At 39.4% G+C, this 22599-nt stretch overlaps 1 protein-coding gene across 2 annotated transcripts; it reads left to right on the top strand.

Moving 5' to 3' along the window:
- The first annotated feature begins 3095 nt into the window (after window positions 1-3095).
- LOC127430553 (serine/arginine-rich splicing factor 1B-like) lies at window positions 3096-21449 on the top strand. Of its 2 annotated transcripts, XR_007895458.1 has the most exons (5): window positions 3096-3485; window positions 3887-4065; window positions 18878-19050; window positions 19314-20131; window positions 20824-21449. XR_007895458.1 is itself a non-coding variant. In XM_051680379.1 (4 exons), exons 1-4 carry the CDS (start codon window positions 3298-3300, stop codon window positions 19500-19502), a joined length of 729 nt encoding a protein of 242 aa, XP_051536339.1. In that variant the 5' UTR covers window positions 3096-3297; the 3' UTR covers window positions 19503-21449. The 2 variants fall into 2 exon arrangements, 1 of the variants encoding a protein (XP_051536339.1); XM_051680379.1 differs by having other exon boundaries at window positions 19314-21449.
- The last annotated feature ends 1150 nt before the right edge of the window (window positions 21450-22599 follow it).

Raw genomic sequence — 22599 nt, 5'->3', positions numbered from 1 at the left:
GGGGTTTTTATGTAGAGATAAATGGCCCTAAATGTAATTATAAGGATTTTTTTCTGCATACAGTATAAAGGAGCTGGTGGTAAGGTAGTAGAAGCCTATATGACCTATTTGTTCATGTAAGAGTTGTGCCAGCCATGTTTCAGATTCCTCAGTGTCTAGATCAAAAGCTAGAAAAAACACTGAAGAAAAAATACAGGTTTGATACTTTTAACAGAAGGCGGTGGCACCATGAAGCTCTAATTGATGAACAACTGAGGCAGTGAAAACAGTATTTTTTTTTTAATCTACTGTATTTATGAAGTGAAAAATGCCACAGATCCCATGTACAGATGCATCTCAATAAATTAGAATGTCATGGAAAATTTCATTTATTTCAGTATTTCAACTCAAATTGTGAAACTCGTGTATTAAATAAATTCAGTGCACACAGACTGAAGTAGTTTAAGTCTTTGGTTCTTTTAATTGTGATGATTTTGGCTCACATTTAACAAACCGACCAATTCACTATCTCAAAACATTAGAATATGGTGACATGCCAATCAGCTAATCAACTCAAAACACCTGCAAAGGTTTCCTGAGCCTTCAAAATGGTCTCTCAGTTTGGTTCACTAGGCTACACAATCATGGGGAAGACTGCTGATCTGATAGTTGTCCAGAAGACAATCATTGACACCCTTCACAAGGAGGGTAAGCCACAAACATTTACTGCCAAAGAAGCTGGCTGTTCACAGAGTGCTGTGTCCAAGCATGTTAACAGAAAGTTGAGTGGAAGGAAAAAGTGTGGAAGAAGAAGATGCACAACCAACTGAGAGAACCGCAGCCTTATGAGGATTGTCAAGCAAAATCGATTCAAGAATTTGGGTGAACTTCACAAGGAATGGACTGAGGCTGGGGTCAAGGCATCAAGAGCCACCACACACAGACATGTCAAGGTATTTGGCTACAGTTGTCGTATTCCTCTTGTTAAGCCACTCCTGAACCACAGACAACGTCAGAGGCGTCTTACCTGGGCTAAGGAGAAGAAGAACTGGACTGTTGCCCAGTGGTCCAAAGTCCTCTTTTCAGATGAGAGCAAGTTTTGTATTTCATTTGGAAACCAAGGTCCTAGAGTCTGGAGGAAGGGTGGAGAAGCTCATAGCCCAAGTTGCTTGAAGTCCAGTGTTAAGTTTCCACAGTCTGTGATGATTTGGGGTGCAATGTCATCTGCTGGTGTTGGTCCATTGTGGTTTTTGAAAACCAAAGTCACTGCACCCATTTACCAAGAAATTTTGGAGCACTTCATGCTTCCTTCTGCTGACCAGCTTTTTAAAGATGCTGATTTCATTTTCCAGCAGCATTTGGCACCTGCCCACACTGCCAAAAGCACCAAAAGTTGGTTAAATGACCATGGTGTTGGTGTGCTTGACTGGCCAGCAAACTCACCAGACCTGAACCCCATAGAGAATCTATGGGGTATTGTCAAGAGGAAAATGAGAAACAAGAGACCAAAAAATGCAGATGAGCTGAAGGCCACTGTCAAAGAAACCTGGGCTTCCATACCACCTCAGCAGTGCCACAAACTGATCACCTCCATGCCACGCCGAATTGAGGCAGTAATTAAAGCAAAAGGAGCCCCTACCAAGTATTGAGTACATATACAGTAAATGAACATACTTTCCAGAAGGCCAACAATTCACTAAAAATGTTTTTTTTTTTTTTTTTTTATTGGTCTTATGATGTATTCTAATTTTGAGATAGTGAATTGGTGGGTTTTTGTTAAATGTGAGCCAAAATCGTCACAATTAAAAGAACCAAAGACTTAAACTACTTCAGTCTGTGTGCACTGAATTTATTTAATACACGAGTTTCACAGTTTGAGTTGAATTACTGAAATAAATGAACTTTTCCACGTCATTCTATTTTATTGAGATGCACCTGTATGTATGCATGCAATACGCAAGGCCGCCGCTAGAGCGCAGCGTGATCGAGTCTAAGTCCACCAGTGCCACTCACTGGCTTATTATAGAATTTACACCTTCAACTCGGGTTCCAGAAATAGCTCTCCGATATCAAGTCATTATTTCCTCGACATTTTCTAGAATAAATACATATGTAAAATGCACTACCATTAGACTGGATGGATTTGTAAGTCTGCATACTGTTTATGCTAAAATGCGATATATAAATAATGTTTATGCTCTATGTTAGATATTTTAATGCAAAACAAAATCGTGGCTCAGTTTAATATCTTGCATATTTTACGCACTACTAAATATTTGAGCGTTGCACCATTAAACTTAGGTAGGATGTAACCCTACGTATAAACTAAATATTTACGGCAGACTCTGACAAGGAGCAACTGATGGAATAAAAAACCAGACTGATATTTTTGACATCAATGAGCTCATGTTTTGCGTGACAGGCATCAATCCTTTCGACATATGGTGTTGGCATTTACACTCGTTTACATTTACGAGAGAGAAAAAAAAAACTTCCTTTTAAACAGCTCTTCAGCATGAAACCGATCTAATAGTGCCGTTTTCAGGATGCGTCGCCGGTCTCAAGTGTCAACATATACGAAATATATAAGATATTAAAATGAATAATTGTCTATTTTTCCAGCCTGTTGTATTAGTATTTATTTATCACCCCTCATTTATTTTTAGATACAGTTCCTATAATATTGTTATTAACACAGGGCAAATATACTATTTATCAAATCTACTTTTATTACGTATCATATTTTAATGGGGATATAATTTATTACAGCTGACAGTTACGTGAACAAACAAGGTTTGAACATCAATCGTAACAAGATCAAATTGAAGTTCACAGCTTTTTAACACTTCTGTGTACAAATTTGAAGGCTGTTTATTGGATAAATACAGGTAAACGTCATAATATGTGACTACGCATTACTTTACAGAGAGCTTACGACCTACTAGTTAAGTCTTGCCTTAAGAACAGGTGGTGCAACCAAATTAAGCACTGACTTAGTGACAAACTAACTAGTAGTTACTAAGCCCTTAGTTTGAACTTTACGTCCTAACTTACGTGAGAACTTACGCACAGTTGGTGCAACCCTACCCTGGCGCGTATAGCTCCTCCGCGCAGTCGCAATTCACGAGCTTGGGTAGAGGGAGAAAGAGACGGCGCCATATTTAGAGGTATTTTGTTGTTTGTCTTCTCTCGTCTTGAGGGATAATCTGCAGCTTTAGTTGGGGAATTTATATCAAGCCAGTAGTGCTAATTCGTTTGTAATATCGCCGGACGGACACCGTAAGCTTTCAACGTTATCAGCGTAATTTCTCGCTAAATATGTCTGGTGTTATTCGAGGCCCTGCAGGGAACAACGACTGTCGGATTTACGTGGGCAATTTACCCCCCGATATTCGCACCAAGGACGTGGAGGATGTGTTTTACAAATACGGAGCCATTCGGGATATCGACCTGAAAAACCGAAGAGGAGGTCCACCGTTTGCATTCGTGGAGTTCGAGGATCCGAGGTAAATATACAAACCAAACAAACCCAGTCCGGCCTGTATCTTCGCTATCAAATGACAGTTTCGGCTCTTTTACAGGTGTTGCTAAACTAATAGCCAATAATATATTTAAAATGATACAGCTTTGTGCTATAATTACGTACTATATGAGTCTGTCAGCCAGGGAATAAGTAGGAAGTAGTACATTTGACCAAATATATATGCCTAGGTAGAATACAGGAGGCCAATCAGTGCTAATGCATGTCATTGTACTTTTTATGGAAATAGTCCATTTTATTTATTGCAGTACTTTTTAACTGCAAATCCTCTTTCCGTACATGTTTGAAAATATTCATACTGTGATAAACAGTGAGGGTCACTTGAAGATCCACAATAAGTCAACTGATGGTTTTCTGTCTTTGCAGAGATGCAGAGGATGCTGTGTATGGACGAGATGGCTATGACTATGATGGCTATCGTCTTCGAGTGGAGTTCCCAAGGAGTGGCAGGGGAGGTGGAAGAGGTGGAGGTGGTGGTGTTGGAGCACCCAGAGGCAGATATGGCCCTCCATCCAGGCGCTCTGAATACAGGGTCATAGTGTCAGGTGAGTGGAAGTGTGGTGTGTTGTATTCTGTTTTGTTTCATGACTGTGTGTCTACCCTGTTACTCTTAACCTTGACATTCAAAAGTGCTTCTCTGTTGTGCTCCTTACTTCCTCCAAAACTAATCTCCCAATGGACTAGATCAGAAACTGGCAAATTACGGTCTGCAGGCCCTCCATGCGTTATAATTCATGGTTGATGTCCTAGCACCTCCAAGAGCTTGTATCATGCTTAGAGCTTTTTTATTTTTATTATTTATACATTTTGGGCACACAAAATCTGGAAATGTCCTGGAAAATTGTGCCTTAAAAAGAGTGGAAACCCTGTGAATATGTATTTTTTTGTGTTATAAAAATGTTGAAGTCCCTTGTACCTGTATGCGATCTAGTCCCATCCCGTCTTTCACAGGACCATGTTGATGTGTTCGTTTTGCTCATGAAAAAATGTATGCTTTTGAGTAAGTAGTAGGGTTGGGAATTTTAAGCAATTTAGCAATTCAGATTCCTCTTAACAGTTCCATTTCCTTAGCAGTTCCAGTAATTGTTTTAGTACTTTTTAAAATTATTTTTTTAAAGAATTATTTACAAATGAGAAATACAATTCTTATTGCATTTACTACCCTCTGCTGTCGGTTACCAAATAATGAGATCATTTTAGATTTGTACAGAGCAGATATAACAAATCAGAAATACATTTAAGACAGTTCTTGTAAAAGGTGTGTTTGCAGACTTTTTAGAGACATAAATACAATCCAATAATAGATCCTTACTCTTTTAAAGTCCCTCTCCAGTCACTGGTTTAACCCCAAAAATCTATGTTAATCAAAATTGCATATTTAAAAGTTTTTTTCCATGAAAATAATCCCTTCATGCCTTAAAATGGCTTAGAGATAACTACACCTTTGCCTCATTTAGTATGCATGGATCTATGAATATGAAAATTAGTCCCCGCCTCCATCTCCACTCATCCCTGCACCGCTTGCCTGCAGTTTGGGCTCGCTGTGTCCCCAGGATAAATTGATGGAACTGCGTTGGGTTTCAATATAAGTTTAGTGGCAAAACCCATCTGTTTTTGGGTAAAATTTTCAAAACAGTTCTCTGGAAAATGACTACTGCCAACCCGAGTTTTCTCTGGAAGTTTTGCTGGGACATTACGATTTTTCCAAATAAACTGCACCCATTTATCTCGGATTTTCAGAATATTTGGTTCACCATTTGTCCTTTCGCAACTTTGCATCCGAAAACGGAACATGTCTTGCAAAATACCGATACGTAGCTACACTTGGCTTCTCCAGATACCTCTCGCTTCACCGTAGCGTGTGCTAATGATATGGAAAGCCCCACCCAGCAAGTTAACGGGATTGGTTCCTTAGGTTTGTGACGTATGAAACCCTGGCTGTCTGAATCCGTGTTTTTGAGACTGTCTTTGGTGACTAGTTCCAAGGTGAAAATGCTCAGTCATGTTGACTGCTAATTTCACTCATGGTATGTCTTCTAGCATATAAAAAATCACCATATGGGCATGTAAACAAGGCTAAAAACGTGATTTTCACTGTAGGGGGTCTGTAAATAAAGAAAACTAAACCAACACAAATGTGATGGCATATTTCATTATTTAATTTATTATTTTATAAAATTCCACTTATTACAACAAAACTTGTGTATCTTTATTATACATTGTCATATGAACAACTAGTCAGTAACTGCACTGCTTGATTTAATAGATACACAGGTCATCATTAAATAAACAGTAACAGTTCCAGAGACAGTTTAGACAGTGTTTTGTAGCCCACTGTTGTACTTCAGGCTTATGAGACTTCAACAGTTCTTATTTAATTTTGAGTTGGACATTCATAGCTTGCACATCAGTATAAGATTACTTCTATACTGGAAGCGCTGTATGTTTCGTGCTGTTGATTCAAAAGATCCGGCTCATTTGAATAATTATTTCAGGAATCGAACTGTACTGGAAGTGCATATGTTTCAAGCTGTAAAAAGAGCCGACTCAAGACTCGTTCGATTGGTAATTAAATACACTGGTAGAACTGTGTTTTTACGTTGTAGAGTCAGTAGAGGGCTGCACTGCTGCAGAGATGCGCTGCTGGAAACACTCAGATTATTGGAGGACGATGTTCCAGCCACATCGGTGGAAAATTGCATGCTGGAGAACCGTTAATGGAACCGAAAGTCACGAAGATCATACAATCCCGGTATTTTTTAAAGAATGGAACCGGTTCTGAACAAGAACCGGTTTCTCGGTTCCCAACTTTAGTGACTAGCCTAGAAAATTTCTGTTTTAGGCTAGGTATTGGGGGTGTAACAGTTCTTAGTAAAAAAACAAACCGTACGGTTCGCAACCCATGGTTCGGTAAGCATTTGCACTGCGGTTCATCTCAAGTTTAATGACGCATCTGGATACAGTTTGGTGAAGAAAATAAAGTGCCAAATAGACATGCACAGTAGAGGTCTGCGTCGGCCTTAAAATGAAACCCAAACCCAACCCGTACCCGAGACCGTGTGGCCCTATCCGGCCCGAACGATACCGTCAGATTTTAAGCCCGACCTGAACACGAAATCGCTTATTAATTTCTTCTAGCAAGTACTGTTGTAGTAGGCTGTATTTTATGTAAGCATATAGGCAACAGTCGTAACAGTACTGAAATCGTAAACGTACACGGTTTTAACAAGGCACAACAGCCCCTTAGTACACTAGAGCAGAAGGGGAAAAAAGCATTGCCTTATCGTTTATGCACTGAAACTTCACTTGGTGCTGAACAATGTGGAATAAAATGAAACAATGTAACAGTCCCCTCTTGGGGTAGAACAATCTGGAATAATATGAAATACTGCAACAGACACTTCTATGCAGCCTGAACTTGTTCATATTGTTGAATCTTGGTGACAACTGCACTGAAAACAGTCTAGACACTGCACAAAGAATGAAATGGAGCACAGGTGTCTCAACATGCGTTTTTGACAATTTGAAGTTCTTTTTAACTTGACATGGTGTTTAAAATGTGCCGGACATGGTGCAAATGTCAAAGATATTCGTCCATCAAGTGTTTAAACAATGTGAAAACAGGACGGACGTGCGCAAAAACACGTTCGGTGTGAACGGCCCCTAACTCGTCCGTTTGCGCGTATCTAAGTGAGAGTGCATGCATGAAACAAATTTGGTAAGCCTCTTTATTTTTTCATTCATCCAAACCCGAAGTCCTACTTGAAAAACTGACCCGAACCCGGCCCGAAACCCGTCAGGTTCTCGGGTCCCGTTGGGGTTGGGTTGCAGACCTTTAATGCAGTTATAACCTATGCTAATGCACCTGCATCGCTCTGTAGATGGACATGCTCCGCCTGTGTTTCATGTGGGTCAACTTTCTAGAGAGAGAAGCTGTGCTATTAACTGTTAGTATGTTAAATCAGTTGATGACATCACAGTTCTGCACACGGTAGTATGTAGTTGAAAATGGCCAGCGGAGAAAACAAGCCTCCTGTCTGGGAACTTTTTATTATTGCAGTTAGTCACAACAGCGATGGTCAAAAAACATAAAAAAAAACAAAAAACAGGCACTGTTTGCAGAGATTGCAAACAGAGTGCTGCATACTGGTAGTACATCGATATTTGATTAGCTATCTACACTGACATCACCCGAGGATGGATAGCACGTGGCGTGCACAGAGCCGCAGGTGAGCCCAAAAATGCACACACACCCTTTCGTATTTAAGCAGGTACTTGGTGCTAGTTTGGCCAAAAATGAAATTGTTTGGTGTTTATAGCCAAAGTTATGTTGCTCTACTCCGTTGATGAAGATGTGGGATTTCTGCGTATAATTAAAATACTCGGATCACGTTACGATATCCATTCACTTTTATTTTTAATAGCAAATTAATTTCTTCAATAGTGATGTACAGCTTCTGAATGTTGAATATAAGTTAAGTTTTAAATGCACTTTATGTTGATACATGTGGCGTAACCAGTTAAAATGTTGAGTTAGTAATTAAAGTTTTTTTTTTTTTTTTTTCTCACAGTTTGGTTTGTATCACATTTTTAGGGTCACTGTTTCGGGAAACAAATATAGCCAAATCCAATGTAAAAATATTCTGTTTGGTAACACTTCAAGAGATTTGCCCTCACTACAAATCAGCATGGTTGTACAACAGTAACCATAGTTTAACCATGGTATTTTTAGTAAAATCATAGTAACCACAAAATTAACATGGTTTCTGTCATGGTTACAATACTACAGTAAAATCATGGTTACTATTAAGGATGCATCAATACCGCTTTTCCAATATCTGAAATCTCACTATCTCCCGATCCGATACCAGTGTTGTTTTGCATAATCAGTGTAGAATATCTTTACATCAGAGGTCGTTTTAACCGAATATTTTCCATCATTGACCTATTTATTTATTTTTAGCAGTGACTGAAAAATATGATGGTCATTTTGTCGGATTACAGGGAGGGTTATCTATTGTAACTGTAATTCCCGCCCCTGTCCAGTTGGTGGCGAGTACACACATTAATGAGCTATTATCTAGTATTGTCTCGTCTTTGATCTCAGTGTATGACGTCTTTGTCCTTTGTAGCTTTAGTCACCGCTACATACAATTGTAAAAACGTTTCTTCAAATGGCCAAATAGTTGTGATGATGTTGATAAAAGAGGGGCTGATGCAGATGTGGTGGAGGATGAAGGACAAACAACAGACAATGTTTATCAGTCACCGGCAGTTAATGTTATGGGGCAAGCAAGTGGCAGCAAGGAGGAAGCTGCAAGAGACTGCCCGGTAGCTAAGGGTATTAGAAAGCACCTCCAAAAATACATATTCCTTGCCTTAACTCACCTGCTGACTGACGTCTTGTCCGTGGTGAACCGCATGAATCTCAAGTTCCAAAAAGATGTTAACATCTCCTCCGTCCAACCTATCGTGAACATGACCCTTGCTAGCTTAGAGGACTTGATGAATGGTCCAGGTGAGGCGGAGATGAAATTCAATGAGGCTTTACAAGACTGCAAGTTCTGTGGCATAACGCTGACGCAGGCAGACGCGGAGAGCTTTTCAGTTTTGTGCACAGAGTACATCGCGGAGGTCACCAAATCTATCAGAAAAAGATTCCCTTCGGAGCATATGGGTCTCATCGCTGACCTCGACACCGTACTCAATGCATCTCGCTATCTGGGTGCTGACAGCGCATTGAAGAGCTATGGGCTGGATGTTTTGGAGCGTGTCTGTGACCACTACGGGTCACAGAGGGGTGCAGCTGCACCACTGGGTAGGGTTGCACCAGCTGTCCGTAAGTTCTCACGTAAGTTAGGACGTAAAGTTCAAACTAAGGGCTTAGTAACTACTAGTTAGTTTGTAACTAAGTCGGTGCTTAATTTGGTTGCACCACCTGTTCTTAAGGCAAGACTTAACTAGTAGGTCGTAAGCTCTCTGTAAAGTAATGCATAGTCGCATATTATGACGTTTACCTGTATTTATCCAATAAGAAGCCTTCAAATTTGTACACAGAAGTGTTAAAAAGCTGTGAACTTCAATTTGATCTTGTTACGGTTGATGTTCAAACCTTGTTTATTCATGTAACTGTCAGCTGTAATAAATTATATCCCCATTAAAATATGGTACGTAATAAAAGTAGATTTAATAAATAGTATATTTGCCCTGTGTAAATAACAATATATAGGAACTGTATCTAAAATAAATGAGGGGTGATAAATACTAATACAACAGGCTGGAAAAATAGACAATTATTAATTTTAATATCTTATATTTTTCATATATTTTGAAACTTGACACCGGGCGATGCATCCTGAAGACGGCACCGTTAGAACGGTTTCATGCTGAAGAGCTGTTTAAAAGGAAGTTTTATTTTTTTTTCTCTCTCGTAAATGTAAACGAGTGTAAATGCCAACACCATATGTCGAAAGGATTGACGCCTGTCAGCCAAAACATGAGCTCATTGATGTCATTAAATGAGTCTGCTTTTTTTTTTATTCCAACAGTTACTCCCGGTCAGAGTCTGCCGTAAATATTTAGTTTATACGTAGGGTTACGTGCTACCTAAGTTTAATGGTGCAACGCTCAAATATTTAGTTGTGCATAAATTGTGACTTGGTGCCCATTTACGCCACAACTAGGCTAAGTTTTAACTTAGGCACAGCTGGTGCAACCGGTCCCAGGTGCAGAAGGAGCGCATGCTTTGGGATTTCCTCCCAGAGAAGCAAGTGCTTGCAGGATCGGGAAATCCCACATTCAGAGAATCCTGCAAACTTTTGATCGCTTCCCTGGGAGAAATTTTTCCTGACTTCAAAACTTTGGCTGAAGTAGCGCTGGTAATTCCAGTCTCCAGTGTGGCAGCAGAGTGCGGGTTCAGCCTCCAGAACCAAATTAAAACTGCCACGAGAAGTCGTCTGTTCGAGGCAAAGATGCAAAATCTAATGACAATTGCCTCAGCACCAGTCTCCCTTGATGTGTTTGATTACGCACAGGCGAGCACCCGGTTTAAATCGATGTGGAGCAGGAGGAAGGTTTGAGTTGTCGATTGAGTTTTGTTCAGTTCATTTCTTTTTACGTATTTTGTTCATATTTTAATCGTATTTGTTTTTTGTAATATTGCGTTGTTCATATGTCGTGTTTTAGTGGCCTCCGCTGTCTCTGTTCTCTTCATAAATAAATAAATGCATAATCTGCTATATGCTCGTCCTGTATGTTCATGATTAAAAATGAAAATGTGACCGAAAAGAAAAGCTATTAAATGTCTTATCATTAAAATATGAAAATTAAAATTATGGTTAATAATAGATTATGACGGAATTTTTACGACCCTGTCCGTCAAAATGACGGACGATGAGAGTCAAACGCAACCACTGCTTTACATTATTGTGTGGAACTTATTGGGGGTACTCTTATGTAAAGAATCACAAACCCTCTCGCTACACTATTTCAATATAAATGTATAGCTTATTAACAACTTTACTACTATAACTAGTCTACTGGATAATGTAGCAGCAAAATTAACAGCACATAGACATGTACATGTATAGTATGTATGTACATACAGTATCTCACAGAAGTGAGTACACCCCTCACATTTTAGTAAATATTTTATTATATCTTTTCATGTGACAACACTGAAGAAATGACACTTTGCTACAATGTAAAGTAGTGAGTGTACAGCTTGTATAACAGTGTAAATTTGCTGTCCCCTCAAAATAACTCAACACACAGCCATTAATGTCTAAACCGCTGGCAACAAAAGTGAGTACACCCCTAAGTGAAAATGTCCAAATTGGGCACAATTAGCCATTTTCCCTCCCCGGTGTCATGTGATTCGTTAGTGTTACAAGGTCTCAGGTGTGAATGGGGAGCAGGTGTGTTAAATTTGGTGTTATCGCTCTCACTCTCTCATACTGGTCACTGGAAGTTCAACATGGCACCTCATGGCAAAGAACTCTTTTAGGATCTGAAAAAATGAATTGTTGCTCTACATAAAGATGGCCAAGGCTATAAGAAGATTGCCTAGACCCTGAAACTGAGCTGCAGCACGGTGGACAAGACCATACAGCGGTTTAACAGGACAGGTTCCACTCAGAACAGGCCTCGCCATGGTTGACCAAAGAAGTTGAGTGCACGTGCTCAGCGTCATATCCAGAGGTTGTCTTTGGGAAATAGACGAATGAGTGCTGCCAGCATTGCTGCAGAGGTTGAAGGGGTGGAGGGTCAGCCTGTCAGTGCTCAGACCATATGCCGCACACTGCATCAAATTGGTCTGCATGGCTATCGTCCCAGAATGAAGCCTCTTCTAAAGATGATGCACAAGAAAGCCTGCAAACAGTTTGCTGAAGACAAGCAGACTAAGGACATGGATTACTGGAACCATGTCCTATGGTCTGATGAGACCAAGATAAAGTTATTTGGTTCAGATGGTGTCAAGCGTGTGTGGCGGCAACGAGGTGAGGAGCACAAAAACAAGTGTGTCTTGCCTACAGTCAAGCATGGTGGTGGGAGTGTCATGGTCTGGGGCTGCATGAGTGCTGCCGGCACTGGGGAGCTACAGTTCATTAAGGGAACCATGAATGCCAACATGTACTGTGACATACTGAAGCAGAGCATGATCCCCTCCCTTCGGAGACTGGGCCGCAGGGCAGTATTCCAACATGATAACGACCCCAAACACACCTCCAAGACGACAACTGCCTTGCTAAAGAAGCTGAGGGTAAAGGTGATGGACTGGCCAAGCATGTCTCCGGACCTAAACCCTATTGAGCATCTGTGGGGCATCCTCAAACGGAAGCTGGAGGAGCGCAAGGTCTCTAACATCCACCAGCTCCGTGATGTCATCATGGAGGAGTGGAAGAGGACTCCAGTGGCAACCTGTGAAGCTCTGGTGAACTCCATGCCCAAGAGGGTTAAGGCAGTGCTGGAAAATAATGGTGGCCACACAAAATATTGACACTTTGGGCCCAATTTGGACATTTTCACTTAAGGGTGTACTGACTTTTGTTGCCATTGGTTTAGACATTAATGGCTGTGTGTTGAGTTATTTTGAGGGGACAGCAAATTTACAGTTATACAAGCTGTACACTCACTACTTTACATTGAAGAATTGACACTTTGCTACAGTGTTGTTACATGAAAAGATATAATATTTACTAAAATGTGAGGGGTGTACTCCTGTGAGATACTGTACATTAGAGTTTTCTGCACCGCTATTCAGCAACGGCCCTCCAGCGGCACGGCAAGAGAATGATACTCAAGTTGTGAGCTTGCAGTCTGAATTCAATATGATGAGCTAAAAAGAATGTGTTCCGCGAAATAATGCAAAAACAGCACGTTGTGATGAGGAGGAAGGAGAGGGATAAATGCAGCCGGTTGCGGCAGTTCAGGAGAGAGAGAGAGCGCCACACGCAGCTGCCGTGTGTAATTGTTTGTGTCTTTAAGTTCTTATTAAAATATTACTTTGACTGTTCAGCCGGTTCCTGCCGCCTCCTTTCCCATTTTTAACCCTGTTACACACATCTTTCTGTTGCATTGTGTAGGTCTGAACAATCCATCGAAATAAAATCAAGAAATGACCTTATAAATATTAAACTGCAAAGGGCTGTGATCTAATCAATAAAACAGTCTGCACGCGCCACACCCTGCTGTGCGAAGCTCTGTTCTGAGCGCACGTGAGGTGGTTCTGTCTGTGCTTACTCCATGAATCTCATGCACAAAATAACGGATTTGTTGCGTTCATGCCACTACATGTTACTATACAATTACAAATTGAAAATCTAATAACACCAGGTTTTTTGTGGACAGAAGCAGAGATGAGAGCATTTTACCATATTGCAATTCACAGGCGCTCATTCAAAGGCTTTTGTTAATACGACTTCACACAGAAAATTACTGCATGTAACCAGATACCATAGCAATGCATTGTACAAATTAAGAAATTATTAGAGAAATATTACTTGTGTAATAATAGGGTTGTTGATATGATATTAGTTATTATAATACATTTGTAGTTAGGGCTCGACATTAATGCTTGTTTTTTTTTATTTCGGCCGGACAAATAGCCTGATTAAAACTTCAATAATGAAAAAAATAACTGGCTATATTTGTGATATAGTCTGGGCCTGTGCCACATATTACAAAGTTAGTATTCTTAGCCCTTATTCCTTGTTCATTATTGAATCATATTACAGTTGTTCACTAAGAGTGTAATTTAAATTGCTGTGAAAGAATTGTAACAACTCTAATTTCAGTCATGTAAAAGGACTAGAGTTGTGCATTTTGAGTGGGTTTTGGGGTATTTAGACCTTTTTTTTTTTTTTTTATGTACAAATTTATTGAATATTTTCTCATATACTGAACCAATCCTCATAAATCATGTACCATTTGGAAGCTTAAAGTCTCAAGAATCAAAATAGAGTTTGGAGCGCTGTCTTTGCCCCGGGCAGAATGTCACGCTGCGCTCTGTCGGAGTTTGTTGCTGTGATGATTCATGCTTCCTCCCATTTAACTCGGAATTTTAAACATCATACTGGGAAAACTGCAATGGAACGGCACTTTATGTTGGACGTACAACTAGGGATGCACTGATCCGATACCTGGATCGGTATCGGCTCCGATACTGAAGCTTTTAGATGGATCGGGTATCGGTCCGACGAGCCCAATCCAAATCTGATACTGTTAGTCATGTTCATTCCTGTCAAGCTCCAAAAATGACATAAAAACCATAAAAACACCATTAAAGCAGTTCATATGACTCATGCATTTTATTCAAAGCCACTTGAAGACGTGCGATAGCTCTGTGAATCACAAAAGGCTGTGTTTAATAAATAAATATATAGTATGCGCAGCGCTAGCGTGTTAAGTGAATGGTGCTGCTCTGTTGACACAAACTCGCGCACAGGCTGGTGATGCACTCACGGCTATTTTTTAGCCTTCACAGCGGTGCGCAGTATTTGAGCGCTACTCAAGAACAGCATCTCAGATGTAGATGCTCAATAGTTCGGTTCACTTATAAATATGCAATTAGAACGGCACCAGAGGTGTATTTTACCAGAATTTGAATAAGACGCAAATTAAACTACTGTGAACTTGCCTACAAACAGACACATACAGGACTTCCTGGAGAGTTTAGAATGTCAAAAAAGCATGAGGGTTTAAAAAGTGCATGATTTAAATATTACTGTTGTAATTCTAAAATTAAAAGTCAATAATATTAATAACTATTTATTATTATTGTCATCATTAGTATTTGTTTACAATTTATAACATTAAGTTGAATGGGTTCCAAAAAATAACTGTGTGAATGAAAAGTGGACTGATGTCTTACAACTAAATTGAACAAAAAAGAGATCTGAATCTTTTAAAGTCCAGATGCTAGCTGAAACATTTAAAAAAACAAAAACAAAAAAAAACACACGTTTCTTTTCTACTGAAGACTTGAAGACTGGAATTACTGTTAATTTTGCTGCTACATTATCCAGTATACTAGTTAATAATGTGTTTCTTAAGCTATACATTTATATTGAAATAATGTGTAGTTAGAGGTTTGTGTTTCTTTACATATTAAAGAGTACTCCCAATTATTTCCACACAATAATGTAAAGATATTCTAAACTGATTATGCAAAAAAAAAAACACTAGTATCGGCTTGGGATTGGTATCGGCAGATACTGAGATTTCTGATATTGGAATCGGATCGGAAGAGAAAAAGTGGTATCGGTGCATCCCTACTTACAACTCGTGCGGAAATCTTCAGCTCTGAGATGCAGGTGTCACGCAAACATGTCGGCACCGAGGGAGATTTAAAGCGTATGATAAACCTTCACTTTTATTAAATTAAATACAATAATGAGTCAAAGTTTCTACATTATATGACAATAAAACTTTAGTAAACATTTGCTGAGACATATGTTCAAAACACAGTGGATTAAACTTTCTTTTGATTATCATAAACCTGCAGAATAAACGCTAGCATTGCAGCATCGTTAACCAGTTTGGTTGCTATGAGACATCTCTGACAATCAAGGTACAGATGAAAATTGAAATGTAAGCAATCTCAAAATTTAAAAAAAGGCCTTTGTCTTTGACAAGTTTGTGGCCATCCATCTTCCTCTTGATCACATTCCAGAGGTTTTCAATGGGGTTCAGGTCCGGAGATTGGGCTGGCCATGACAGCTTCTTGATGTGTTGGTCCTCCATCCACACCTTGATTGACCTGGCTGTGTGGCATGGAGCATTGTCCTGCTGGAAAAACCAATTCTCAGAGTTGGGGAACATTGTCAGAGCAGAAGGAAGCAAATTTTTTTCTGGGATAACCTTGTACGTGGCTTGATTCATGCGTCCTTCACGAAGACAAATCTGCCCAATTACAGCCTTGCTGAAGCACCCCCAGATCATCACCGATCCTCCACCAAATTTCACAGTGGGTGCAAGACACTGTGGCTTGAAGGCCTCCTTGAAACAACCACACCGTCTTTTTCCAGAGCAGCCTGTATTTCTCCTGAGGTTACCTGTGGTTTTTTCTTTGTATCCTGAACAATTCTTCTGGCAGTTGTGGCTGAAGTCTTTCTTGGTCTACCTGACCTTTGCTTGGTATCAAGAGATCCCCGAATTTTCCACTTCTTATTAAGTGATTGAACAGTATTGACTGGCATTTTCAAGGCTTTGGATATCTTTTTATATCCTTTTCCATCTTTATAAAATTCCATTACCTTGTTACACAGGTCTTTTGACAGTTCTTTTCTTCTCTCTCTTCGAGTGATGGCCTCTTCGTCCAATAAAATCATCTTATGCCCCCTAGTTTCATCATCACCGTCTCTCTTCCAGCTGGTCACGTTTGGCCCCAACTTGCGGTTTCATCTCAGTGCCTTTTTTGGTGACCTTGGTGTTATCAGCACCAGCTCTGCTCATTAAATTTTCCTTTTAATATCCACATGCACACCTCCCTTTGGGTCATACAAAGTTTAATAGAAAGATGCTGTAGTTCTTTCTAGAGAAACCAATCTGCTACAGATGGTGTTCTTTATCCTTAACTCCCTACTCATTTGCTTGACACCTGCATCCAGTCTCCTCCTGTTTTCCAAGGTCTCTCACTGTCTGTATCACATCAACTCATTTTCTTCTGACATAGGCCTTACACAGAGAGAGACTGCAAGCTAAGCTGTTTTCTATTGATTTGCAATGAGTATTAAACTGAGTAAATGATAATTAAATCAATAAATGATTAAATATCTAACATATTGAATAACATTCATAATGCAGTTATTCATAGTACATTGATTACACACTCATTTTTAGATCACTGCATATTGCATACATATTCAGTTATTAACTGAATGATTAAATAAGTAATTTTTCTATGTTATATAAAAAATATACTATAATATATACAAATATACTATAGTAATAACATGCATTGTGAACGCAACTCTGCAGGTTCAGTAATATACAGTTGAAGTCAGAAGTTTACATACACCTTAGCCAAATACATTTAAACTCAGTTTTTCACAATTCCTGACATTTAATCGTAGAAAGCATTCCCTTTCTTAGGTCAGTTAGTATCACTGATTTATTTTAAGAATGTGAAATGTCAGAATAATAGTTGAGAGTGATTTATTTCAGCTTTTATTTCTTTCATCACATTCCCAGTGGGTAAGAAGTTTACATGCAATTTGTTAGAATTTGGTAGCATTGCCTTTAAATTGTTTAACTTGGGTCAAACGTTTTGGGTAGCCTTCCACAAGCTTCTCACAATAAGTTGCTGGAATTTTGGCCCATTCCTCCAGACAGAACTGGTGTAACTGAGTCAGGTTTGTAGGCCTCCTTGCTCGCACGCTTTTTCAGTTCTGCCCACAAATTTGCTATCGGATTGAGGTCAGGGCTTTGTGATGGCCACTCCAATACCTTGACTTTGTCCTTAAGCCATTTTGCCACAACTTTGGAGGAATGCTTGGGGGTCATTGTCCATTTGGAAGACCCATTTGTGACCGAACTTTAACTTCCTGGCTGATGTCTTGAGATGTTGCTAATATATATCCACATCATTTTCCTTCCTCATGATGCCATCTATTTTGTGAAGTGCACCAGTCCCTCCTGCAGCAAAGCACCCCCACAACATGATGCTGCCACCCCCATGCTTCACGGTTGGGATGGTGTCCTTTGGCTTGCAAGCCTCACCCTTATTCCTCCAAACATAACGATGGTCATTATGGCCAAACAGTTACATTTTTGTTTCATCAGACCAGAGGACATTTCTCCAAAAAGTAAGATCTTTATTCCCATGTGCATTTGCAAACTGTAGTCTGGCTTTTTTAATGGCGGTTTTGGAGCAGTGGCTTCCTTCCTGAGAAGCCTTTCAGGTTATGTCGAAATAGGACTCGTTTTACTGTGGATATAGATACTTGTCTGCCTGTTTCCTCCAGCATCTTCACAAGGTCCTTTGCTGTTGTTCTGGGATTGATTTGCACTTTTCGCACCAGACTACGTTCATCTCTAGGATGTAAGCGATCAATCACAGACAGTTTTGGCATTATGTGTGATTTAGATGTGGGGTTATCAGAGATATACGATACTGTAATAAAAAACCGACATGGGGAAGTAAATAATTTATGTAATGCTCTTCGAGCGATTGCACAGAAAACACAGGAAAATAGCAGAAAGCATGTCGGTTCTGCACAGAAAACCTCAGGACAGAGAATTTCAAAGACATAAATCAGTGAACAAAGTAAAACCTGCAGTTCTTCTCAATATCAGCTTTACTTGTTTTTAAGTGCTTCAGATGAAACTCTGAATATCTACAAAGGTTTGATGTCACTAACCTAAGTGCACATTGTATCAACGAGGAACCTGTTTCCAGGTGGACTGAAGAAACTCCTGTGTGCTTTTACTTGCAGAAGTTCCATCAAACCAGCCAATAAGATTAGTGCTGATTGGGCATGGGCATGGGCATAAGACTAATAATGACTAATCTGAGGCTGAGACTAATAATGAAAAAGCATCAGAAAATTAGATACACAATTGCACCATTCATGGCATTTCTGTATTTGCTTGATTCCTTTATTTAGATTAGTAAAATGTGATGGGAACTAATTATAATTAATAATTGCAACAGGCCTATGTTGTTTTAACTGGTTTTTAAACTGTAAAAACAAAGTGACAAAAAACAAAAATTATCCACTTTCTACTTGGTGTTAAACAAAATGAGTGCTATCATTGTTTTCAGTTATGTGCAATGTGTACATAACTGTTAACATCTAAAAAAATTAGGGGGTTTCATGACCCTTTGAGTAATTTGTATTTGATCTTTTTACCCAGGACTTCCTCCTAGTGGCAGCTGGCAGGACCTTAAGGATCACATGCGTGAAGCAGGTGATGTATGTTATGCTGACGTTTTCCGAGATGGCACTGGCGTTGTGGAGTTTGTGCGCAAAGAAGACATGACCTACGCTGTTCGAAAGCTGGATAACACTAAGTTCCGGTCACATGAGGTAGGTGTGAGTTCTTCAACGTAGACCGCCATTGGAAAGGACAGGACAGGGCATAGCTTAAGGATTGGGAAATATCAAGGTAAGCTTGATGTCAGTGATCCATGATGGAGCCACATGGACTAGGAGGATCCATGGAATGGATCTTTTAAATGTAAGTGATTTTGTCAATAGGCAACATACAGGAAGAACTGTCAGTTATGATATTATGCAAGTTATCATTTCTTAGTTCTTAGTCAGAAAGTGTTCCATTATGTGTTCTTCAGGGTGAGACGGCATACATCCGCGTAAAGGTGGATGGCCCGCGCAGCCCCAGTTATGGGCGCTCGCGCTCTCACAGCCGCAGCAAGAGTCGCAGCCGGAGCAACAGCCGCAGTCGCAGCTACTCTCCACGCCACAACCGAGGATCTCCACGTTACTCGCCCCGTCACAGCCGCTCCCGTTCCCGCACCTAAACATCCACATCACAGCCAGTTGGCTGGCCATGCTCATACACCCTGTGTTGCCCTCAATTAGACCCACTGTTATACTTCATTGCTTTCTTGACTTGTTTTGTCTCTCCACTTTCCCTGGTTTGCTTTATCTCATCTTTGGTTTGTCTCAGAATATCTGAACATTAGATTTTTTTGGACTGCCATTTGACTACAGTTAAGTGTAGTTAAGTGAATGTTCTCCTTTTTCTCACTTCCTTCCCTGTCATTCCTTTTTTGTTGTTGTTGTTGTCTCCTATCCCATGACCTTGGTGTGTTTGTCTCGCAATCACATTTTAACTGGATCGTCATACTCCTTTGTATACTATATTTGAGACAAGGGACATGTTTAAATGCTTGAAGTAGTTGTGTGTTTAATTTGATAGTTTTATTTTGTTAATGATGCTATAATGTTTTTGTTTTTCTGGGGTGGGATTTTTTATTTTATTTTGTTGGACAACTGTTCTACTTTTACCTTTTCATGTCTTTCTGTAGACAACAGAAGAGCAGGATTAAAGAAAGCATTGGAATAAAGGATTTTGAAGCACAGTTCATTCATAGTAGGATAAAGCGTTTTTGGAGAAGGAGCAGGCATTTCATTTAAGGAAGCAATGGTATGGCGACAATCAGCTTTAGTCACCTATAAAACAACGCAGTTCTTTTTTTTTCTAAAGACTTCCAGTACTCTGGATTTTCTTTGTTCAGTAACACGTTAGTTTTGATTTACCATTTTTCCTCCCTTCACAACACCCCCTTCCTCTTTAATTTACCTTTTATTTTTTTATTTATTTATTTATTTTTTTTCCCCCCACTGGTCACTGCTGCTAAGCATGCATGTGTGTACTGTCTGGATGTTGCAAAGCTTGTACATACATTTAAAACAGCATTGTTCTGTTTTTTTGGGGTATTTTGAATTTATCCTTAAATTGCCTGTTGTTCAGACTGTGCTGGGATTTGGCCACTGTTTAACCCTCATGTTGATTTATCTATAGATACCTAAGATATGTAGTTCTCTTGTAAACTGTTTATTTGTCAAGGGAAAGTGTCTTTTTTTTATTTCTAGAAGTTAGTTTTTCTTGTTTTTTTCAATGAAATAAGCACACTTTAATTCGCTTAGGTGCTTCTATAAGTTTCTTCCGGAGCATATCATATAGTCTGGTATCCTTTGTTATTAACAAGAAAAAAAATTCTAAAATTAACATACCGCTCCTATAATCAATTTATGATAGATGAACACAGTAACTGTTCATTTAGCTGTGATTCTAACTTGTTACCTCCCTCTTTTTGATTTTGCTGGTATTCAAAGGTTTGGATTGGAGGAGGGGCTCACTGTGTCCCGATCCTTGGAGCCGGATCATTGGATCAGTTCAGGATCAGGAGCAGGATTAGGATTAGGATAAGGATGGATACATGGAGCGGGATCAATTTACCGGGAGCGGGAACCGTAGGAGAGGATCCCAACCCTTGCCCCACATCCCCCCACCAAACCACAATTAAAGGAGTTAAACGCAGAAAAGGATACTTGACATCTAAATTGGCTTCTTTAGAACCAAATTATTTTTTTCTTTTTTCGTGGAACGGCAGTGATGCGCGCAGAAGGGATCCAGGCGCTTTTGTTTTGTAAGATGAGTTTTTTGGTATAAAAAGGAGCAGAGCAAGGAACCAGAAGGCTGGATCAGTTGCTTTGGATGGAATCCGCATGAGGAGCGTGGTAAATAGAGGGTAATTCTGGGGGGGTTAATAGGGACATTTTGAGGGGATGTTGTAGTTTATTTAGGGTTTCAAAAATACAAATTACTTATACATTTGTTGGTGTTTTGCTGTGTTGGCAGTGGTGTTTCTTCCCCCCACAATTGGCTACTTTCTATCCCTAGTTTGTAGTGTCCTTTTTTCTTTCACCCTTCTTTAAATAAAGATTGATTGTCAATTTAACTTGCTTGTTGTTTTCATTGCTTCATTTTTCTAAAAATCTATTTTATACTTGCCTTTTTTGTGTGTAGGATAATATAAAACTCGGTTGACAATAAAAATGTACAAAAAAATGCGTACGTGTCCATGAAAAATGTTGGTTTGATGCACAGTAGATAAGGCAATTGTACAGATATATAATGGAATGTTCCAGGTTCAATAAAAATTAACTGTTAATCGAAAGCATTTGTGGCATAATGGTGCTTACTACAAAAAAATAATTTCAACTGGTCCCTTGTCTAATAATAAGCTTTATTTGTATGAAATGGCTCTAGATCAAAAACGTTTATTATTCATTGCTATAACTGCATGTTTGCCCTACATTTCAAAAAATAACTTGCCTTAGGTGGTTGGGAAAAAGAAGATGAGAGTACTAAAGAGAGGACAAAAGTACTGAGAGTACAAAATAAGAAGAGAGCATCTTAAAGCAGATTGAGGGGTTTGTGTGTACGTTTTGACATCTGAAGTTTGAAATCACAAACATTCAAAAACAAACCCGTAGCTCATTTAAACAATCTGTCAATGTAATGTAGTCTAGGGGATTTTGGCTTAAGTGATGCCTTCACAGGGCTTTTTTGATGGTAGAATAATAATGGTAGCCAAGCTGTTGGGTCATTCCAAACAGAATTTCCAATAAAATGACCACTCTTTGAGCCGAACACCTTTAAGCCCTTTGAAACTCTCACAATAGATAGTAAAGTGTGAAGGAAATGGGGTATATGGATGATCACTTCTGAATGGAACACACCCCATCATTGAGATGAGTTAGAAAAGATATGGCAGCATGAGCCAGAACTGACTGAACGCTTTGCCAAGTTTCACCAAACCAATGCATAGATGCTGTAGGAGTCTGTTAAATTAATCGATATTTACAGTGTTTAAGTTAAAATATTTCATGTGTTATTGCCCCTTTAAATATATGCATGTTCACACATTTATCACACATTGTTACGTTTTTTTTTTTATATACTGCAAAATTTGTAGTATTTACATTGTTTAACAAACGTTAAAATGGTACTGTCTTTTTAAGAACAGTGACTGTTCAGTGAATGTTTCAGTTAAACGGTTTCTTCATAGTGTGGCCAGACATCCCGTTTTCCCGGGACAGTCCCGT

The sequence above is a fragment of the Myxocyprinus asiaticus genome, chromosome 40, assembly GCF_019703515.2.
Source record: "Myxocyprinus asiaticus isolate MX2 ecotype Aquarium Trade chromosome 40, UBuf_Myxa_2, whole genome shotgun sequence".
NCBI lineage: Eukaryota > Metazoa > Chordata > Actinopteri > Cypriniformes > Catostomidae > Myxocyprinus > Myxocyprinus asiaticus.
Note: the sequence above shows the minus strand (reverse complement) of the source record. Positions and strands in the feature narration are given on the sequence as shown.